At 38.1% G+C, this 20,261-nt stretch overlaps 1 protein-coding gene across 4 annotated transcripts in view; it reads right to left on the reverse strand.

The window, feature by feature from the left end:
• Nucleotides 1–20,261, reverse strand: part of FBXO11 (F-box protein 11) — a 78,785-nt gene that overhangs the window by 1,806 nt on the left and 56,718 nt on the right. For 2 of the 4 annotated variants that reach the window (XM_086482231.1, XM_086482228.1), the window contains exons 10-21: nucleotides 16,283–16,389; nucleotides 16,060–16,197; nucleotides 6,571–6,788; nucleotides 6,177–6,262; nucleotides 6,001–6,095; nucleotides 4,806–4,928; nucleotides 4,616–4,701; nucleotides 4,170–4,246; nucleotides 3,915–4,058; nucleotides 2,872–2,982; nucleotides 1,566–1,673; nucleotides 104–212 (exon numbers count right to left, since the gene is read on the reverse strand). In XM_086482231.1, the coding sequence (XP_086338357.1) occupies nucleotides 104–212; nucleotides 1,566–1,673; nucleotides 2,872–2,982; nucleotides 3,915–4,058; nucleotides 4,170–4,246; nucleotides 4,616–4,701; nucleotides 4,806–4,928; nucleotides 6,001–6,095; nucleotides 6,177–6,262; nucleotides 6,571–6,788; nucleotides 16,060–16,197; nucleotides 16,283–16,389 (1,402 nt within the window). Of the gene's footprint in view, nucleotides 1–103; nucleotides 213–1,565; nucleotides 1,674–1,832; nucleotides 2,291–2,871; nucleotides 2,983–3,914; nucleotides 4,059–4,169; nucleotides 4,247–4,615; nucleotides 4,702–4,805; nucleotides 4,929–6,000; nucleotides 6,096–6,176; nucleotides 6,263–6,570; nucleotides 6,789–16,059; nucleotides 16,198–16,282; nucleotides 16,390–20,261 lie in introns of those variants that run through there. The other 2 variants (XM_086482229.1, XM_086482230.1) reach the window with 2 other exon arrangements.

A 20,261-nucleotide genomic window follows, 5' to 3' on the forward strand; every position in this document is an offset into this window, starting at 1 on the left:
TACGTTGGTGTGTTAACAGACAACCGTTTTAGGGGTCTTGCTAGAAGACAAAATGGTGTTTATCTGAAAACCTTACTGTAGGGGGCAGAAAAGAACCTGTTACCTGTAGAAGTCATGCATCGGATAGCTGGTGTAACTTGATATCTTGTATAAGCACTGGCCTCTGCTGACAGCTTTCTCTATGGCATCTTGATTGTTCATTATTTTGTTATCTGTTGGGTGGAAAAAGCACCAAGAACTAATCACACCTGGATCAATGACTTTTATTGCCTTGGGGTGTTAAGCAAGAGCCCCCCCCCCCCCCTTTTTAAAAGCTAAACCCATTATGAACTGTTAGGTCTATGCCTGCATTTTAAGTGAACATATCAAACCCTCAACAACAGATTACAAAGCAGATGCCCAGTCAGCACAGTGCACTCCTCAGACCAGAACCGCTGTTCCTCCGCACAAGTTGCATAAAATACCTGATAAGCCTTCACTTAAACACTTTGTGAACTGGTTTGTGAATAAATGGCTAGAGACACAAGCCTTCTGATCAGACTACAGTCTTCCATCGAGAAGTCAAACCCAAATGTTTGAAAGACTTTGTCTACCATCAGGACTTTTCCACATCCCTTAGAAAGCAGAAAAGCGTGGCTTTTCCCCCAGGGGAGTTTAATAAGGCACTTTCCAACACAACAGAGACGGGAATTAGGTCTGCCCACCTCCAGCATTTAAAAGATGTATCCAAGACATAGTGAATTTGACAGTCCTCTCTGTTATTCAGCTACTAGATGTTCTGTCAAATCCCAAAGGGCACCTCAAACTAGTTTTGTCCACTCCCAGTAGCATCACAGCATGGAGTGATGCAGTCAGTAAGCCCAGGAGCTGTGAAGCAGGGAGCCAGAGCTTGTGTTTTAAGTGGTGTAAAGAATATACAGGAAAAGCTATAACAGGTATAGCCAGGCAGGTAAAAATTCTGCAAACTGAACCTTTTCCTTCTACAATAACCTCCTGGAGCTGTCTGGCATTCAACCCTATCTCCTCCAAAAGGGTCTTGTCTCATGCACACTTCCCTACTATACGTGGGAATTTTATGTATGTAAACTGTTCCTATTTTCTGAAAAAGTGCTTTGGGATTGTGAATATTCATGCTTTTAGATCCTAAAAGCCAAGTGAGACACATTTCTTCACTGAATGCTTGTTTTCAGATATGCGACAGAAGACTTTCTATTATACTAACTTCAAACTGGAATTTGAGAAGGGCCAAAGACGAGTAACCAGTTCTGAAATAATTTGAGGCAGAAGAGCTGATAACAAGAGTTTTGATAGGATAGGACAACCTTTGAAAGCGTCTGGCTGTCTAAAACTCTAAGATAGCTTAGCTTGGCTCACTACTTTCAGCTGAAACTTAATTACAACTCAACTTAAGGTGGTACCAAATCTGAGCCAAAAATGGTACAGTAAACCCAAAATGCAGCACCAAATAAAAAAAAAAAAACCAACCAAACAAAAAAACACCAAAACCAAGTACCAACAAAAACTGCAAAGTGAACGCACACAAACAACAAGGGCTCAAGGCTCACCTTTCATTGTGACGTTGACACCAGATGCTAGAAATAAACCTCCAAAACGGTTGTTGAAAATCTGATTGCCTTCTAACGTTGCAGTTGCATGATTTGTTATTTCAATACCTTTATTGGGTCGGGGAAACAAAGAAGACAAAAGAAAAGTGGGAAAGTTAAACCCTTAGCGCTTGTGCATTTGTACCTCATCATCTACAGTTCGTTCGGGTTTTTTTGTTTGGTTTTGGTTGGTTTTTTTTTGTTTTTTGTTTTTTGTTTTTTTTTTTTTTTAAAGCCATTGTAGACTCAGGGGTAAAAAGGCAAATGACATAGCTAGAAATTGCACTGTAATTAGCTATAAACTGAGGTTCCAATACTTCTGTTGAATCTTTTCAAAGAGCTACAGCTGGCATGCATGGTTTCCGGTAGTAACAATACACTACTAGTTTAGCTGATAATAAAATGGTACTGTGATCATCTATTTTCAAGGGGGATATGATTTAAAGCTGTCATCTTCATGTATATTTGAAAGTTCTTGTGCACATACCTTACCCTTTTTAAAATATCTTTTAAAAAAAGTTCTCAAGATGGGCACCTAAAATTCATTTCTTTAAATCTTAGCTTTTATCAGTAACCCGTGTCTTCCAAGTCATTTGTCCAGGACTGCTCTTGACAGCAACCTATCCTTCCCCCCCACCACACTGAAACAACACCTTTAGAGGCTCTTCTCAGAAAACTTGCTTCTTCTGAAAGAAAGATGGGAGAAAACTCAAGAATGCCATTTTAGTTGAAACGGAATGGAATGCAAGACGTATGGAACTGCAATCATTAAACAGTAAATTGCACAATAATCACTATTAAACATTCTTCATCTCTTTTGGAGTAAGAAACATTTTAACAGTTTTTCAAGTTTCTGGAGTGAGAAAGTTGAACTTCAGGTGCAATTCAAATATCTTTAATTTGCTGTTTCCTAGGTTTTAAAGCAGTGATAAAATATTCATACCAGCATCCAGCAGATCAACTATAAGTATGTCCTACACAACTTCATCAATTACTTCTAAAATAAAATAATGAAAAAGTATTTCACAGAGAAATGAGAAGGCAGAATATGTGTTGTTTTTCAGCATGCTAGTAATTCCAGAGACTGCTGTAAAGATGTTCTGGCTACAATTCTGAATTCTCAAATGATTTCTAGAATACACCGAAGGATATCCCAATCTCTGTTAAAATGTCTAAATACTGTGGCGTAAAGAAACTCGAGAGTTAGCCTTGTGAAGAGCTTACTTTAAGATCCAACACATTAAAATTTGATTTAAACAGCACAAACCTGCAGCAAATCCGTCGAATATTCGGTTTTTCCTCAGCACAGGGTGGCTATTGGTGCTGATAAGAACACCGGCTTGAGCATTCCTGAAGATATCATTCTCCTCCAGAAGACCTATTACAGACCAACAAATGTGACATTTGAGCTTGTTAACATTTCCTTACCTGTAAACATTCTGTGAAATATTTTCACAAGAGATCTCATGTTTCATCATCCTACTGATCCTTCATTTGGGGAATACCCACCAACAGCACTGCATTTAGTGATACAAGTTTAAAGTAATTCTCAGCATATAATCATGTAAATGTATATTTTTAAGTATACAGAAGAGAATTCAGGATCATATGCACCATTACAGAAAACTCAGTTTCATTTCTGAGGAAACATTGTCTTCTCACTTTCAGAGTTTCTCTTCAATTTTTCTAACGTCTTTCTGGTTTTGTCCTTCAAAACAAGCAGCCTGCCAAAGCAAAGCTGAACTTGCCTTTTTGCTGTTGCAGGAGAGGATTACTTCAAAATGCTTAACTTAAAATTAACGCTCATTTACAGCAAGTGATTATCTACAAAATATCAGAAACTGGTACCAGGACACACAACAGTCAGGTGATTTCAGAGGAGGACCACTTCTAGATTTACAAGTGTTCAAGAGGTTCCTTAAAGATCTTTCTTTTTTTCCCCTAAACCTTTGACACTGGCAGAACCTGAACTGTTCAGACGCATCATTTTGGCTTCATGACTTAAATTCAATACCGTCTTTCAGTCAAATGCAAAGCTTACAAAAGCAGATGAGATAAAAGGACTGTCCTAAGCAGCAATCCTAACAGTCTTCTTGGATGAGATTAATAACTTCTCTGCCTCCCATAGATTTCAGTATTACTGATGTAATTAAGGCTAAAACGCATCAGTGTATGTTTGTTAGAACTATTTTATTACTTTGGAAGACAAGAGCTAGGTTTCTAAAGAGCACTTTAAAAAGGACACTGCTTAATCTGAAATGAAACTCTTATCCAGAATACTCAGTATATGCCAGTAAGGGAAAAAACTACCTCTTCCCCCATTAAATATACAGATGCCTCCATCTCTTCCATCATGGATTTTATTTCTTCTTAGTGTAGGATTACTGTCTGTTTTAATCCATACACCAGCCATTGCATTATCAAAAATTTCATTGTCTTCTATAAATCCAAGCCCTAAAATTGAAGGAAGGGTGGAAAAAAATAAAATCAAAAAGGATAATAAATGGGAAAATATAATATTGCAGAACATACACAATTCCGGATAAACATGAAGGACAAACCTACCAGAATTATAGACAAGAATACCACCATTCTGACCACCCCAGATCTTGTTGCGTCTAATTTTGGGGTTGCTTCCAGTTCTAGAGGGAAACATAAGCAAAGAAGTCATCTGAAACAGTTTACTATCTCTCAAGGCCAAACATTGAAAGCACCTCTACAAAAGTGCCCTATAGATCTCACTGCTTAAAATTATTACTAAAATACAGTTATTTCCAAACACACAAACATATTTTAGCTTTACAGACTTCAAGGGCCACATATTCTAGTCAATATCCAGGCTGTATTAGTAGTAACTTTCTTGTAAGTTGAAACAGGATATTCAGACATACTGGATTTAAAAAAAAAAGTAGTTATTTCTTCGAAAAAAAAATAAATCACAAAACCAAAAGACACAAAAAAGCACAAAATGAGCTATGTCTGTTTTGACATAAAACCAGAATACGATTTACCTTATCTGAACCCCTGAGTACATGTGATTATAGATGTCATTGTCTTCTAACACGCCATGTCCATTGTCATAAAAATAAACTCCAACCTAACACATCAAGAATTAAATTATTAGTTTCAAAGTAATGAAGTATAAAACACAGAAGAATTTTCTTCTTTATGGCCCCCTTGTAACCACAGAGCAAAACTCACTTGTTTCCCACTGTGTATTCTGTTTCTCCTCAAGACTGGAGTGCTCCCTGTTGTCACCCAGACTCCAGCCAAAGTATTGCTGTAAACTTCGTTTTCCTCAATCACACCTTGTCCTTTTTCATGCTAAATACAAGACAATTTAAGAGTTGAGAAAACCTGCTGACTGCCAATACTGATTTTCTGGCTGTACCCATCCACCCACAACGTGGCTTCTTTACTGTAGCAAAATCATTCTTTTCCATTTGGTTACGTATTTGCACTTCTAAATTTTTTTTTTTAATAATGGTATACCATGATTTTGAATGTTCACCATGAAACAAAGAACACTGCATATGAATCGTTATATTTCAAGGCTCTGCAGTAGCAGTTACAAATCTCTGCTAGCAGAAGAGGTACCTCCCCAGGGCTGTGCAATTAGACAAAAACTGCGGCACTCGGCACTTAAACCAGCACCCAGCCCTGTCCACCAGACTGACAAAAAATTGGCACGTCTCTTAAGGCAACTGTCTTTACCACGTGTTTGTGCTTCAACGTAAAGCAACAGTATTCCTGGTCAAGGTAAGCTGTTCTGGTTAGATTTACAGAACGAACAGGTGAAGCTGCACGCTTGCAGCATTAGCTGAACCTCAGGTACTTTTGGCAGAAAGATACACAAGTATTTCTCAAAATCTGATATGCTTAAGGGAACCTGACAGCTCTTTCAGTTCAATTAGCAGAGCCCTTGCACATGCTGGAAATTGTGCTTTATTCCTCACTTTTACAATACACGACCGTACAGCAATTGCAATGTATAGCATCCTGAAGGCAAAAGAAAAAAAATACATTTTCTGAGGTTAGTGGTACAGTACACTTCAAAAAAGCTGAACAGATTTCTTTTTTTTTTTTTCTAAATAATGACAAACTACTACAAAAACTAAGCCTTTAAAAAGCTTTTAACGAAGAGATGGTGAAATTCTGTTGTCTATCCCATTTTTAAATTTCTTACTGTGACAGAAATAATTCAGTGACATTCGTAAGAGCCTTCTCTTTTAAATAGCAGCACCAGCTTCAGTCTATTACAATTAACCTAGTTTATAACATAAGAAATTCAGTCATTGTAGGTACAATCAAGCAAATATTTTACATGGAGTACCCTTTCCCAACATTTATATGAACAGAAAACAAGTTTATATGCCTGTTTGTAGGTAATACTTACTACATAAATTCCACCATGTTGACCATCATGAATCTTGTTGTGTCGAACTATGGGACAGCTGTTTGTTCGAATCTGTATTCCTGCTAATGCATTACCTGTTAACAAAGATGTTATTTAATACAAGTTACACACTCATTTTTCTCAGAATTCGAGATGTGATAAGCAGATTAGCTTACCATAAATGTCATTTCCTTCAATAAGGCCTCTTCCATCACCAAAGATATAAACACCACCTTGATTCCCATTAAAAATCGCATTGCCCCTAAGAAACAAAAGTATCCACATTAGGAAATGATTACAGAACACTGTACGATACTATATATGTATGTAGTGCCTAGGACTGTACAATATTCAGATTTAAAATAGAGAATTTATGTTCTGTCCCTTTGAGAAATACAAACTTTCAAGTACAGGTGCAAATTAAAAATGCAGTTCAAATGAAAACAGACAGCAATTTCATTTTTACATATACAGGAGTATTTGCAGTTCATTATAAATAAATGAAATAAAATTTCACTTTTCCCATCCCTGTCATTCTAAGTAGTAAGATATCAATGAGGAAAAGGGTACCTTATTGTTGGGTCACTGTTTGAGGTAATCCAAACACCTGCAAAATTGTTTGCATAGATTTTGTTCTCTATGAATTGTCCTCTTCCTTTTTCATGAACATAGATTCCTCCAGTCTGGCCATGATGGATTTCACACCGAACTACCGTAGGATTGGCATATGCTTTCACTTCAAAACCTGCTATCCTGTTTCTGTGTATGTTGCAGCTTTCAAAATAACCCTTAAAGACACAAAACATGTAGTTTCCTGTAAAAGTCCTTTTTAAAGTGAAGGCTATTCCTTCCCCTCCAAATACAATCCTCATTAAAAAAGAAACCGTACCAAAATTGACAATATGCAAGTATTTAAATAGCTAATTAAAACAGCTACTGCCACTATATAATTCCCCCCCCCCCCCCCCCAAATAAAATACTGCTTCAAAAGACACTGTGTTTGCATTGCTATCTATTTATTACCACCCATGGAATACCAAGAAAAAGTGGCAACTCTGGATATAGCACCTCAAAGAGGACTAAATATCAGGTTTCCTTAGAAGCTCCTAAGGATCAGAAGGATCCTTAGGCCATAAAGCCCACAGGTACAACTTAAAAAGGACAGTACTATGGGGAAGACTACCTACTTATTTTCAGATTCAGAACCATATATATTTGGTCAGAATATGATTTAAGAAGTGTCTTATATTTCTTTCAAATAACTGGTCAGAAGAAATACATAAGGATGTGGGAGATGTGTAATTTTTCCAGGGCTGGACGGGTCTGAGCAGCCAACAGCTATAGTTTTAGCAGTATCACACCTCATCACGAAAAGATAACCTGTTTAGTGAAGTGATACCATGTATATAGGTAAGACACCTGACCCAGAAGGAAAGGGGCCCAACTTTCACTGATCTTTGTCACCCTCATAGGCACCTTGTCCAAACACTGTTTTTCCTGCAAGTTCCTTGCGTTACTTAGTCTTGCTAATCGTGAGACTTGTTTTACTCGTGAACTACAAAAAAGGGTGATTCCTCCTACTGCTCAGTGTAACTGGATTCCAGTGTTTGGCCTCACATGACCTACCACCACGAGCACCCTGGAGCTTCTACTACCTGCCACACAAAAATTACCCAAGTTACTGCCAACCTAGGTAGAAAGCACTCCGTTTCACTGTTGTATTACTTATGTGCTGTGTATTACTGAAGTACTTCATCAAACATATTTTGATTACAAAAAAGCAGAAATACATGCAGTTCAACAAGGAAATCAACACAGCTTTCGCTTCCCCCTACTTTGACAATTGCAGCGAGGAAAGGCTATGCATTGATTAAACATTCTCCAAAAAAGTACTACCAGCGTGCACAGCTTGGCTGCCCAGGTCCCTCTGGGTGACAAATAAAGAGTCAAATGGAAAAAGCCAACTTTCTGTAAATATTCAGAATATTTTTTTTTCAAGGACTTAGGATTAGATTTCTCCAGAGTAAGTCAAGATGTTTTCAGCATTCTCAAGGAAGCTACACACTAATAGACAGGGGAATCTAAAGGTCATCTCAGAAATAGACCAACAGGTAGGCTTTGGGACTTCTTATCCCAAAAGGAGCCACTTCCCCTACCCCCCCATTTTCACTTAAAATTAAGCCCTCAGAGAAACCTAAGCAAGATGACAATTTGGTATAAAGTAAAGCTTAATCATCTTAACAGAATACATCATTTCAATTAAAGTATTACTATACACGGCCTGGTATCTTTTTGATTACTTCACACATTATCTTCCCTTTGAATGCCAAGTATGTTAGGACTACAGCAATACCATGAAGGAATAAGAGCTATTTCAGATGCACTTCATCACAGCCATTTCAGATGCCATGTAGAAGCTGCAAACAAACAGCCTTTATCACGTAGTCGGCAGTACCTTTGCGAGCTTCAGCAAGCACTGTTATTTAATATTAAGGAAATTTTGGTAGAAATACTTTTAATTCTTGAAAACAATACCGTATACTGTGTAACTTTTAAACTTGCTTGGAAATGAAGTGAAAGAGAAGGCTCCTTCGCTTATGCTTGTGTCCCATAACATACAGCTTCAGAGAGGAACAGAAGAGGTACCTGTAGATTAACTGTGCTCTGCCCACTATGTCTTAGAATACCATAACATCACTTGACAGCAAAGTACAAGTGTGATTTCTTCAAAAAATAGAAAATGGGAGCCTTCAAAATGATTGCTCTTCTACCTTCTTGAAAAAAGCAGGACTGCTGATTCAGAAGAAACTGAGAGTTTGCTGTAAGGCTCTGTGAAAGAAGTGCTCCTCAAAAGAGGAAGACAAACAATAATCTAAATCTCAGATTCCTTTATAAGGCTGACTGCTGGGTCAGAAAGTCAAGGCTTTCTGCTCAGTAAGATGCTGTAACATTCAATATTCATAAAGAGAAACTGCATTAAAAAGTCCAGTCACCTCAAGTAGAGTTGCTTAAGCTGAACTGCTGACTTTGAGCTGATGCAATTAAATCCAGTGTATTTCTGCACTTGAGACCATGTCTGAACACCTCCTGTGTGTGTAATTATTAAACCAAATTCAGTTAAACCAACAGAATTGATGTTTGGTAGAAACACATGGTCTTACACAGTCCTGAGCAACCACCTCATTCCAGACTCCCTGTTTCTTATGCCGTTTCCAGTTGAAATCAACAACTACATTAGCCCAAACTGACCCCCTAGGGAAAAGGGCTAAACTCAGTCTTTAAGATGCCCCCAGGCAATCCCTGGTATCTTTTCCAGCCACCACAGCTGCTCCCCTTCAAAAAGCATTGCAGTGCCTTTGAACTAGTTCCTCTCAGAGGAGTTTGTTGTTGTTTTTTTTTGTTTGGTGGGGTTTTTTTGTTGGTTTTTGTTTGGTGGGGGTTTTTGTTTTGGTTTGGTTTTTTTTTGTAAGTGACAAACGTCTGGATCCCAAGAAATCATATATGAGTTCAGACACTTTCTTCTTGGAAAATTTACAAATACTTTGTTAACAAGGAAATAGTGTTTCTAAGTACAGAGTTAAATGATCTATTATCCACAGGGCCCCCTGATACTGTTTGCAAACCCAAAGCTTACTGCCAGCTCCAGGTATAACCAGTAACACCATTAGAAACAGCCCATTCCTTTCTCAGCACTTCCGTCTCACACATGGGCTTCCCAACCCGCAGCTCTTAAGCTCTGTCCAGCTGTCGGGCAGCTTAAGCCCAGACCCTTTATAGAGACTCTGCCAGGTGGCTACTAAGGTCAGGAAGGTCAATACTCCTCCTCTGCACAGACGGATTGCAAGCCTTATACTGCCTCCACCTTCTTCCAAGAATGATTTTCAAGTGTGCTGGGTATTTTACCTGTGTTTTGTGATAGCTTCTGGTTGTAACTCATGAACTAGCAGCAGAACCACCTGCAGGACACAGCACCCAGCAGGATTGCTTAGTAAGAAAAAGAGGCCCTGGTGACTAACAAGGAAGAAGGAATAAGGGATGCACATGGAAAAAAAATTACAACCTTACACAAAAATACCAAGTGTGCAGAGATGCAAAATACATTAGCAGTATCTTTCTGTTTGAAAAAACCCTAAATATTAAAAAATAGCTCTGTACGCCAAATTTATTTAGCATACCAGGCAAAGCATTAGCCATGGGGACAAGATGACAGCTAGACCAACAGCAAGTGGGGGCAAGAACACGCCGCTGCAGCCTTTTAAGATCCGAGCAGAGAAAGTAATCATGAACAGACAAACACGGCAGTAATGGCAATGTTGATGTTTCCACACACTTAGTGTACAGAAAAAGTTGATGTGATGACAAAGAAGGGTTCCTGTGCAGCTGGACAAGCTCAGAAGACTTTTTACATCAAGACTAACTCAGTAATTGAACTTGGATATATTTTTAAAATTTATTTATTTTTTTGCTCTCAGCATGTTAGCTAGTCTAACAAATACTGCTTTGAAATGCATTAGGGTTAAAGCTTGTAACTGATGGGATTTTGTTCATTGCTTTTCTTCTCAGAGAAATTTTTTTTCCCTGATGTATTTCTAGAAGGGCTTTTTTCTTTCTCTGTCTCAAAGACCACAACATTACAGAAACAGAGGTATTTCATGTTATTGTTTGAACAATATTTTAAAAAAAGAAAAAAATAATTGTGCAAGCTTTAACACTTCCTAAATATTTATTGACACTTGTATTCCCAACAGGGTAAGAAAAAAAAATAAAAAACAAAACACAATCCAGGAGACCAAGATAGAGAAATGCACTGCTAAAGAGTTTCTGACTCTGTCAGCTTAATTAAATAGCAATAGTAAGTGTGACTGACAGCATAAAAATACGTTTATAAAAATTTGCCTCCCAAAGCTTGGAATGGTCTTTATTTGAGAGTTGGTGGACTATATAAAAATCCAAATGCAGCATAAAGAAAACCACATTCAAGACACAAAACAAATCCTTTATTTTTAGCGCATAGGAAAAACTTGCTATTGCAGCAAGAGGCCAACTGAGTTTTTATGCAGTTTTTACAGAAACTGGCATAAGCTTCATTTGTTTTTTTGGACTTTATATACAAACTTCTTTAAAATTATCTGGTTTGTAGTATTTAAAAGACTGAGCTGCCACCTAGTCACAATCACCCAACTTAGACACATTCTACTATACTTTTCTTTCATCCAGAAGAATAAAACAAGCAATAGTGCTACGTTTCTCATTTGGGAGCAATGAAAATGAAGACTAACACTGAGATCTCATGCTCATTCTTACAGTAAATCAGAACTTCTCTATTGTTGCATACAACTACTAAATACAGTTAATGACAAATGTCTGGTAACTCATCTCTGGCAACTGGCAAGAGAGGTCAGCATAAGGCACTGAGTGCTGCCAATGCCATGCTGCATTTTTAATGCCTACTTGTTAAACATTTGGCACGAGCACTAAGGCAAATGTCAGAATATTTCCAGTTTAGAAATAAGAGATTAAGTTTCTACAAGTATCAAAACACAAAGAACAGTCTGAGAGGATGAAACTGAAAAACAAAGCACTCTTGAACCTTTCAGATCCAGCACAGAAACCCACGGGAAAATAACATGTAGGGTAGGAATTTAGCACTGGAATGTACTTATCCCACTTCACAGTCACAAGCAATGAAGAAAAAGAAAAACACACTCCCCAAAATAGCAGAAGGGAAGCGAGAGAAGTGAAATTTGTTTTGGTATGTAGGTTTTGTATTTGAGAGATACCATGTCCCTTAAAGTATGTAAATATTGCCAATGATGTCATTTCATCAACTCTGTCGCTAGCACGATACAGAACAGAGGACTGCCAAAAGCAGAATTTGAGAGGGGAGGGGGGAAATCTCTCAAAGCAGGTTATGACTAAAAGATTTCAATAATATTTGCAGCTGAGAAACATTATTCACATGTTCTCTTTAATGCACCAGTGTTTCCTTTAAACAAAAAAGTTATTTCTATTTCATTTTGCTTGTGATATCACACTGATCGCAGCATTGGAACAAGCATTCCACTGGCAACAAAATAGATCAAATACAGTCTTATTTAAAATGAATCAAGTTAATTCAGTCTGGCTTTTTAATTTTTTAATATTTCAATGCTCATATATTTAACATTTATACTTCAGTACTTAAACAAGCAGCAGCTCCTATAGGGCCAGACTTTGCAATTAACCCCCAAGTCTACATACAGACATCTGCCATCCAGGAGTTACAGAAGGACTCTCCTTTACCAGCTTTTCTATAGCTGAAACACTTCATTACATGTTTCTGAGCCTGTTTAAGTCTTGGAGGGATGTATGGATATACATATCCACTGAAGTGGATTAGAAGTGCTTATACAATATGTTAATACAGCTTAAACGAGGTAGTGGCAGTGTCCAAACAATGAGATAATATGAAACAAAGACATAACATCTTAAGTATACCACCACTCCTTGCAAAATGGCCAAAACAAGTACATCTCTAGAGAATATAAAATGATGTAAAGAAATCTGTCATAAGACTGCTATAAGGGCATTCTTCTGGGCTGGTATAATCCTGCCCAAAAAAACCAAATATGCTCCTTAGGATATAACTAAGAGAGAGTGGAGAAGAGGCACTTAACAGAGCAGAATCCCATCACATTTGACCTTCCACTGGCAAGAAGATTTTATGCCAGCAGCAAAAATAACAGTGACTTGTTTACCTTCCACCAAGACCAGAAAACTGCAAATCAGACAGCTACAACTAGCAAGAAAGTAGCCTCTATCCGAAGAGGGGATTCCATAATATTACTTCCAGACTGCCACCACTCATCAAGAACCTGACCAGATTTGGGTTAGAACTAAAACAACAGAACAAGTACTTACAAGGGAAGGAAGATATCCTAACAAAGGGAAAAAAGATCCACAGTTTAGTGAGCCTAAAAACACCCAGTCAGGGATCAAAATACCAAGCTTCAAAACCAGCTGCTTCTCTTCTTCCTCTTGCTTATAATAAAAACTACATCATTTTTATTTCTGAAAGCTTGCTATGTTACATATTAGATATAATTGCATTAATCACTCATCAAAATTATGGAAATCTATTTCCCCAAAGAAATGTCTTATTATGATAGATTATTTTATTCAACAGGCATCTGACACCTAGCCAAGAGTCACACAACACATAACACACAGTGCAGGAAATACTCATGTAGAAGCTCAGTAGGAAAGCTAAAGCAATTTAGTACCTCAATTAATAAACATTTTATTTAGGAATAAGACTACTTTAAAATGGTGGACTATAGTTTCCTTGGAGCAAGCATCAAATGAGTCTAAGTTAAAAATGAATGTCTACTGTAGATAGATCTCTAAACATACTAAATTGGGGGGGAGGGGGTGACGACGGCAAGGTGAAATACATGAGGGATATGGAAGTACAGTGGATTCGAAGGTCAGGAGATAAAAGCAAGAAAAATTAAATGAGAAAACAGAGGTCCAGCGTACACCCGACTCCTCTTTCTCAGCTAGTCAAAGCCATTAGGGTCTAATGCTTACATTTTTACATGTATTTTTCACAAGTGTTATTTATCTTCCTCAGGGACTGAATAAGATCTACCAGCAAAACTACTACTTAGATGATAAAAGACATTTACTTATGAAGAACATCCGTGGATATAACATATCAGATCTAATTACAGTCTTCTTGCCAAAGAACAGGCCTAGCACGTATTTAGCCATAGGCAGGCAAGAAGCATGTCAGGTAAGGCTAGGAACAACATGTATGGAGGGGAATATGCACTATTATCCCATAGTACATGAAACATGCACTGGTTTGGCTGACCTCATTCTGCAGCAGCATTCTGAAACAGAGTCTGTAACAGTGAGGTTTTTCATTACAGCTGCAGCACAGCACCAGAGAAGAGGTTTCTATTTATCTACAGCACCTTTAAAAATACAAGCCCCAAAGCTAACTGACTATGCAGTTTATTATTCCCTATCACCAGAGTTATAGGTAATCCATGTCTTGCAGTATCCAACACCTACAGCAAGGTAATAAAATTCTGTGGTATCCTTGTGAACCCAAGAGGGAACCTGAAACCATGTTGATTTTGAACACTTCATCTGACAGTGAGCAGTACTAACTTCAGCATCCCTTGCTTAGTTTGACAATACAGACCCCTGACGGACACCACTTGTCACTGATCTCCAGCTGGACACTGAGCCATTGACCACGATGCTCTGGAGTGACCATCCAACCGATTCCTCATCCACTGAACAGTTCACCCATCAAATCCGTATCTCTCCAATTTAGAGAGAAGGATGTTGTGGGGGACTGTGTCACAGGCCTTACAGAAGTCCAGACACATGACATCCATAGCTCTTCCCTTGTCCACTGATGTTGTCACTCAATCACAGAAGGCCACTAGGTTGGTCAGGCAGGACTTACCCTTGGTGAAGCCATGCTGGCTGTCTCAGATCACCTCCCTGTCCTCCATGTGCCTCAGCATAGCAACCAAGGGGAGCCGTTCTATGAGCTTCCCAGGCACAAAGGTGAGGCTTAACCTTTTCCAAAATGGGTGCAACGTTTCCCTTTTTCCAGTCACCAGGGACTTGACCTGACTGCCATGACTTTTCAAATACCCTGGAGCTTGGCAACTACATCGGCCAATTCCCTCAGGACTCTGGGATGCATCTCGTCAGGTCCCATAGACTTATGTAGGTTCAGGTTCCTCAGGTGTTCATGAGCTTGATTTTCTCTTGCAGTGGGAGAGACTTTGCTCCCCCAGTCCCCATCTTGCGGTCCATTCACTTGAGGGGTGCGGGAAGAGAGGTCGCCAGTGAAGACTGAGGCAAAAAAGTCATTGAGTATCTCAGCCTTCTCCTTGTCCATCGCTACTAGCTTGCCAGTCTTGCTCATCAGGAGAGCCTGCTTTCTTTGACCTCTCTTTTCTGGCTGACAGACCTGTAGACACCCTTCTTATTTTTCTTTGCATCCCTTGCCAAGTTCAGTTCCAGTTGTGCCCCAGCCTTCTTCACACCATCCCTACCCAACCGGGCAGCATCCTTCTACTCTTCCCAGGATACCTGCCCGTGCTTCCACTGCCTGTGCAATTCCTTCTCGTACTTTAGTTTGCCCAGTAGGTCCCGACTCAACCATGCCAGACTCTTGCCTTGCTGTCCTGACTTCTTACACCTGGGGATTGAGAGCTCTTATGCTCTACAGAAAGCACCCTTAAAGATGTGCAATTTTAAGAGTGACTAGAAGGAAACTGCTCATTTTGCCAGCTGGGTGAGTGGAATTGGGACTCTGACATTCAAGCAGGAAAAACAATGAGTTGGCACTATTTGGAAGACATGCAGAATATTTTGCTAAATAAAATCAGCAAATAATAATTTTATTTCAGTAGCAAAAATTCATTCTGTTTATTTCAAGGGCTATGCAAACTCATTACTCACTACTTTACATGTACATGGAAGTTATCACCTTCATCCCACAGAAACAAACATTTTTGTTTTCAGAAGACCTGAATTCTGAAACAAAATCCTGTGTCAAAATTCCACAACTAACCCCATGCTAGAAAAGTCCTCTTCCCAGAGAAACTAGACATACCCTGTTTCAGAGATTTAACATTAATATATAACTGATTAAGTCTCTACAGAGCATTCTATTTCATTTTTAAATCTTTGAGTACCTTATTTTTTGTTCTGTTTCAGAGGAAAAAAGAATGAAGTGATAGTGTAAATGTAAGCCTACCATTTACATCCTATTTCAAGAGGTATTTTGTCACTGCAACATAATTCGATGTAGCAGGCTGCCAATCAACTGAAAAAAAGCTTGCTTACACCTCATTCAGATAAAATTATCTTTAAAGAGAAGTTGCCTTCTGAAGGGCAAGAGAAGAACAGTAGGCTTATTTTAAAATACCTGTTCATATATAAAAGCATGGGGGTTTTTTAAAATATTTCTTCAATGATGGCAAAATTTGCAGACTTTAGCTACATAACATCAATATTTCTTTCTTCAAAAGAAAACATATACATTACCATGCCATGGTCAAAAGTGAAAACGCCAACATCACGTCCATGATGAATGTGATTCCGTCTGATAATGGGATTTCCATGGTTTTTAACCCAAATCCCTGCTAACGCATTATTGGAGATCTCATTGTCCTCATATATCCCCTGGGAAATAAAAATGTAAATTAAGATGGGAACAAAGAACAGTAAACAATTTTATCAAAGTAAAGATATTGATATCAAAAAATACCTGTGCATGGTCTGTAATATAAAGTCCAACATTTTCACAGTCGCTGATGTTACAGTGTTTAATAGTAGGACAAGCTCCCTGGCCACTAACACATACTGCAGAGCCAACTGGAAGAAAACAGTACAGTTACCATAGCTTCAAAGCATAGTGTATTTATAAATAGTCTGGCAGTGCTTTTGCAAGAAAAAAGTTTGGGTGAACTGATATTTAAAAGATTTGGTGTGCACAGCGCCAAAGCATTGCAAGTCACGGGCACAAAAATACTAATGTCATCATTTTGCAGATGCACAAAAACAAGGTTGGAGTTGCTTTAAAATCACTCTGCCAAAGTTACGCAGCAGCGTATGATTGCCAGAGTAGGCAACAGTTTATATAATAATTCATGCTTAGGAAAGTTCTTACTCATTTATTTCCCCTATGTTAGGCCCGCTGTATATCACAACAAAGGACAACAGAAATATAAAATTACTGCTTTATTTTACTTCCCTTTAAACTTCGTAACCCAGTACTTCAAAGTGCCCAAACAAATAATAATTTTGTAGCATGCAAAGACACACTCACTAAAGATATGCAGGAGACAAACAGCACAATCTCAAGTATATAACCACACATCAGAAACCAACAGGTCTCTTCCCAGGTGAATTACAAAGCTCTTTGCATGATTTTAGCTACCATAACATTACCCAGAAAACAAACTCTTTTCAGGCAACTAGAACTCAAACTGCTCAGGACTTCTTCAGATCAGCTCAATTCCCTGAAGTATGAAAACATGAAATTCTGCTGCCACTAAAAATCAACAGCAGATTCACAGTGATTTCAGAAAGGTAAGACCTCATATCCCAGGGTATCTGGCCTACGTAACGCACACCTTCCTCGCAATTAAACATCACTAAATAAACAAGTCGGTGCATGCTCTATTAGTAAGTTTTCATATTACCTTCTAGCATAGTACCACAAAGACTATACTTTAATAATTCACACTCATTTACAGAGCTTTTCTTTTTTAAATCCTAAAGAAATTTTGATTGTCTAGTCTGACCTTATGAATAATACAGGCTATAATAATTCCCTGAATTAATTCCTGCTTCAATTCCAGTAGCAGGAACTTCAGCACCTATCTTTCAGAAACACATTTAATTTTGATTTTAATATTTCCAACAACTGAGAAACCACCACTCTAATTACAGAGTTGTTACCCTGTCAATTTACACTTTAATTGCTCATCTGGATTCTGCCAGCTTTAGCACCCAGTCACTGGTTCTCTCTATATCAGTGTATGCCATACCCAATGCATGTATGTATTTAGTGCAAGCAATTTACTCCTTCAGCCTTCTCCTTGACAGAGTAACAAATCGCAGTCAGTATGTTTTTCATCACTACTGAATTTTTCTGCTTTATCTTTCAGGACTTTTCATTGAACTGTTTCTAAATTTTCAACCTGTTGCTATGGACACCAGGAAAGAGCATTTTATTCTGAAGCAGGACTAAGCAGAGGCATAATAGTCTCTACTTCTGCTCAATATTCCCACAGGTATAACTAAGGATCACTTCAGTTCTTTTGGCCACTCAACTACACAAGGGCTCATATTTAGTCGTTTACCCATAATGACTCTTTAAGGTTTTCTCAGGAATCCACCTTCCCAGGAGAGAGGTTTATCACTTAAAACTAGGAACAAAAGCTAGTTATAACTTCACACTTGTCCACATTAATGTGTATATTGTTTGAGAGCCTGCTTTCCAAAAAAGGCATAGCAACCCATTCTCCTGGTTATTTATCATACCCTAAGTCTTCATCGTCTACAAGCCTCATCAATATGCATTTTATTCCCTCTCTGCAAGTCACTGATAAAGTTGCTTGAAGTCAAGAAGTCACCTCTAAAATAGTCACAAAAGAGCCTGAAAGGGTTTTTTCATCTATTTAATGTGTGCTCCAGTAATTCTGTAAAAATCTAACGTTTTAAGGTACTATGAAAAATAATTGACTTTGACTTAAAGATCTATGTAATTATACTGGGACTGCTACCTTCTTTTAGTCAAAGAAAGTAATCAAAAATGCTAACAGTGTGATGTAACCACTAACTTTTTGTAAATACACATCGAAGCAAAATAATCATAAATTTTAAATACTTGATTGACCAACCCCCCACACTTACTATCTCATTATTCTACCTAGGATCAACAGGCAGTACTACTTGCCATACTTCATCCTGCTTAGCCTCCCCCATGCTGCCCTGCTCTGGGACATACACTATCTCAGCCAGGTTTCAAGTTACTGTTGATACATAATAGGAGCCCAGAAGATTTCTTAGCCAGTTCTTTTTAAACTCCTGCATGATTTTAGAGTGTCTATTTTTACAGCTGTTTAACCCCATCCATGGTTACTGTCAAGAGTGGAATGTATTTCATTATCCCTCTAGGGTACGAGCACATTTATCATTCCTGCCTATTCTCATTAAATATGGAACAAAAATTACACAACACTTTGCCATTCAAATTCTTTCATTCTATGATGGATCAGCATCACTGATAAAACTCCCTTTGTTCCTCAAGTTAAGACACAAGCCTCATCTCTAGACAAATGTTATACCTTGTCTTGTTTATCAAGTTCTTTTGGTGAGGTAGGGGGATATTTTGTTGGGGTGTTTTTTTTTGGGGGGAGGGGGTCCCCAGAGTTTCCTGCAATTCCAAGTCTTCTGTTTATATTAATTGCCAATAACTTCTCATTTCTTGCATTTCATAATTGCTTTCACTCCCCTTTCCTCTACCTTGTTTGGTGACACTGAGGAACCATGGATTTTTGGGAACCCAATGTCATGTTCTAAAAACATACCTTTATCGCACTTTGCTTATTTCAATGAAGGCAATCTTTATTCTGACTCACTTCACTTGTCTTCATTATTGATTGTGTGAAATTGGTCCTTTTAGAGTACCAAGCACATGTATTACTGGTTTAGGCTTTATTTTGTTTACTCAGAATATGATGATTGCATACGCTTAAGCAATACTTAAAAAAAGGCACATTGCCATCCACTACTGCTTTATCTATCAAGGTGTGAACAGACTTCCTCTACAATGGATGCAATAGAACCTCTAGACTCAGGATCTTGCCATTTAAACTTTATTTAAAAATATTTCAAAGATGCTTTGGACTGGCAGCAAGAGACCTCCAGGTTAAATCACTCTCACTTACAGAGCTCCCATCTTTACATATTACATACATTAAGAACGTTACATATGACATAATGTAGAAATATGCTTTAATGCAATTAGGAGCTCTACAGAAAGGGTATCAAGCATGTGCTAGGAAAGAAATTTTGAATGCTTATGGAACAATATTTCAGAGATGTCATTGACTTGCAAACAGTAAATGCCTTTTCTGGCAGACTGCCATTCTTCCTCCCTTTTTACATACACCCAGTACTTCCTGAGTAGGTTATAGCAAGGCTTGTTAAGATTAAAAACGTCAATAAAAATTAATAATCAATAAGTGATGACAGTACAGCCTACACAGCCTCCAAAATTGACGACAAATTTTAACTCTGAAGAAGAGGAGCAGCAATTCAATGCAGCAAACATTCAGAAATCCAGACTACCGAAGAGGGGAAAAGGTCCAAAATTCTCAGAAACAGTCTTCCATAATGAAAAGTGGTCATGAAAAAAAAATTGAAGCTTAGTGTAATAAACGGTTTTCACAAAAACAGCAAGACCTGCTAGCTTATCTATAAGCACATATTTCAAGATGAAGCCATGCAGGTCTTCAAACTACTTTTATAACGAAGCTGAATGTGGTCTAAATCCCAATCTAATTCCTCTCATTTGTTATCAATATTGGTATATAGCAACTTTCAGAACAAATTTTCTTTGTATTCTTCAATTTCCCAGTATTTAGCATTAAACAAAGAAACCAAGATACTGACAGCAGCTAGCTGTCCTTTGTTCCTCTTTTTTCATTTCTAACACTTCCACACATTAGCTGATA

This window comes from Leptosomus discolor, chromosome 2, assembly GCF_034619465.1.
Source record: "Leptosomus discolor isolate bLepDis1 chromosome 2, bLepDis1.hap2, whole genome shotgun sequence".
Lineage (NCBI taxonomy): Eukaryota > Metazoa > Chordata > Aves > Leptosomiformes > Leptosomidae > Leptosomus > Leptosomus discolor.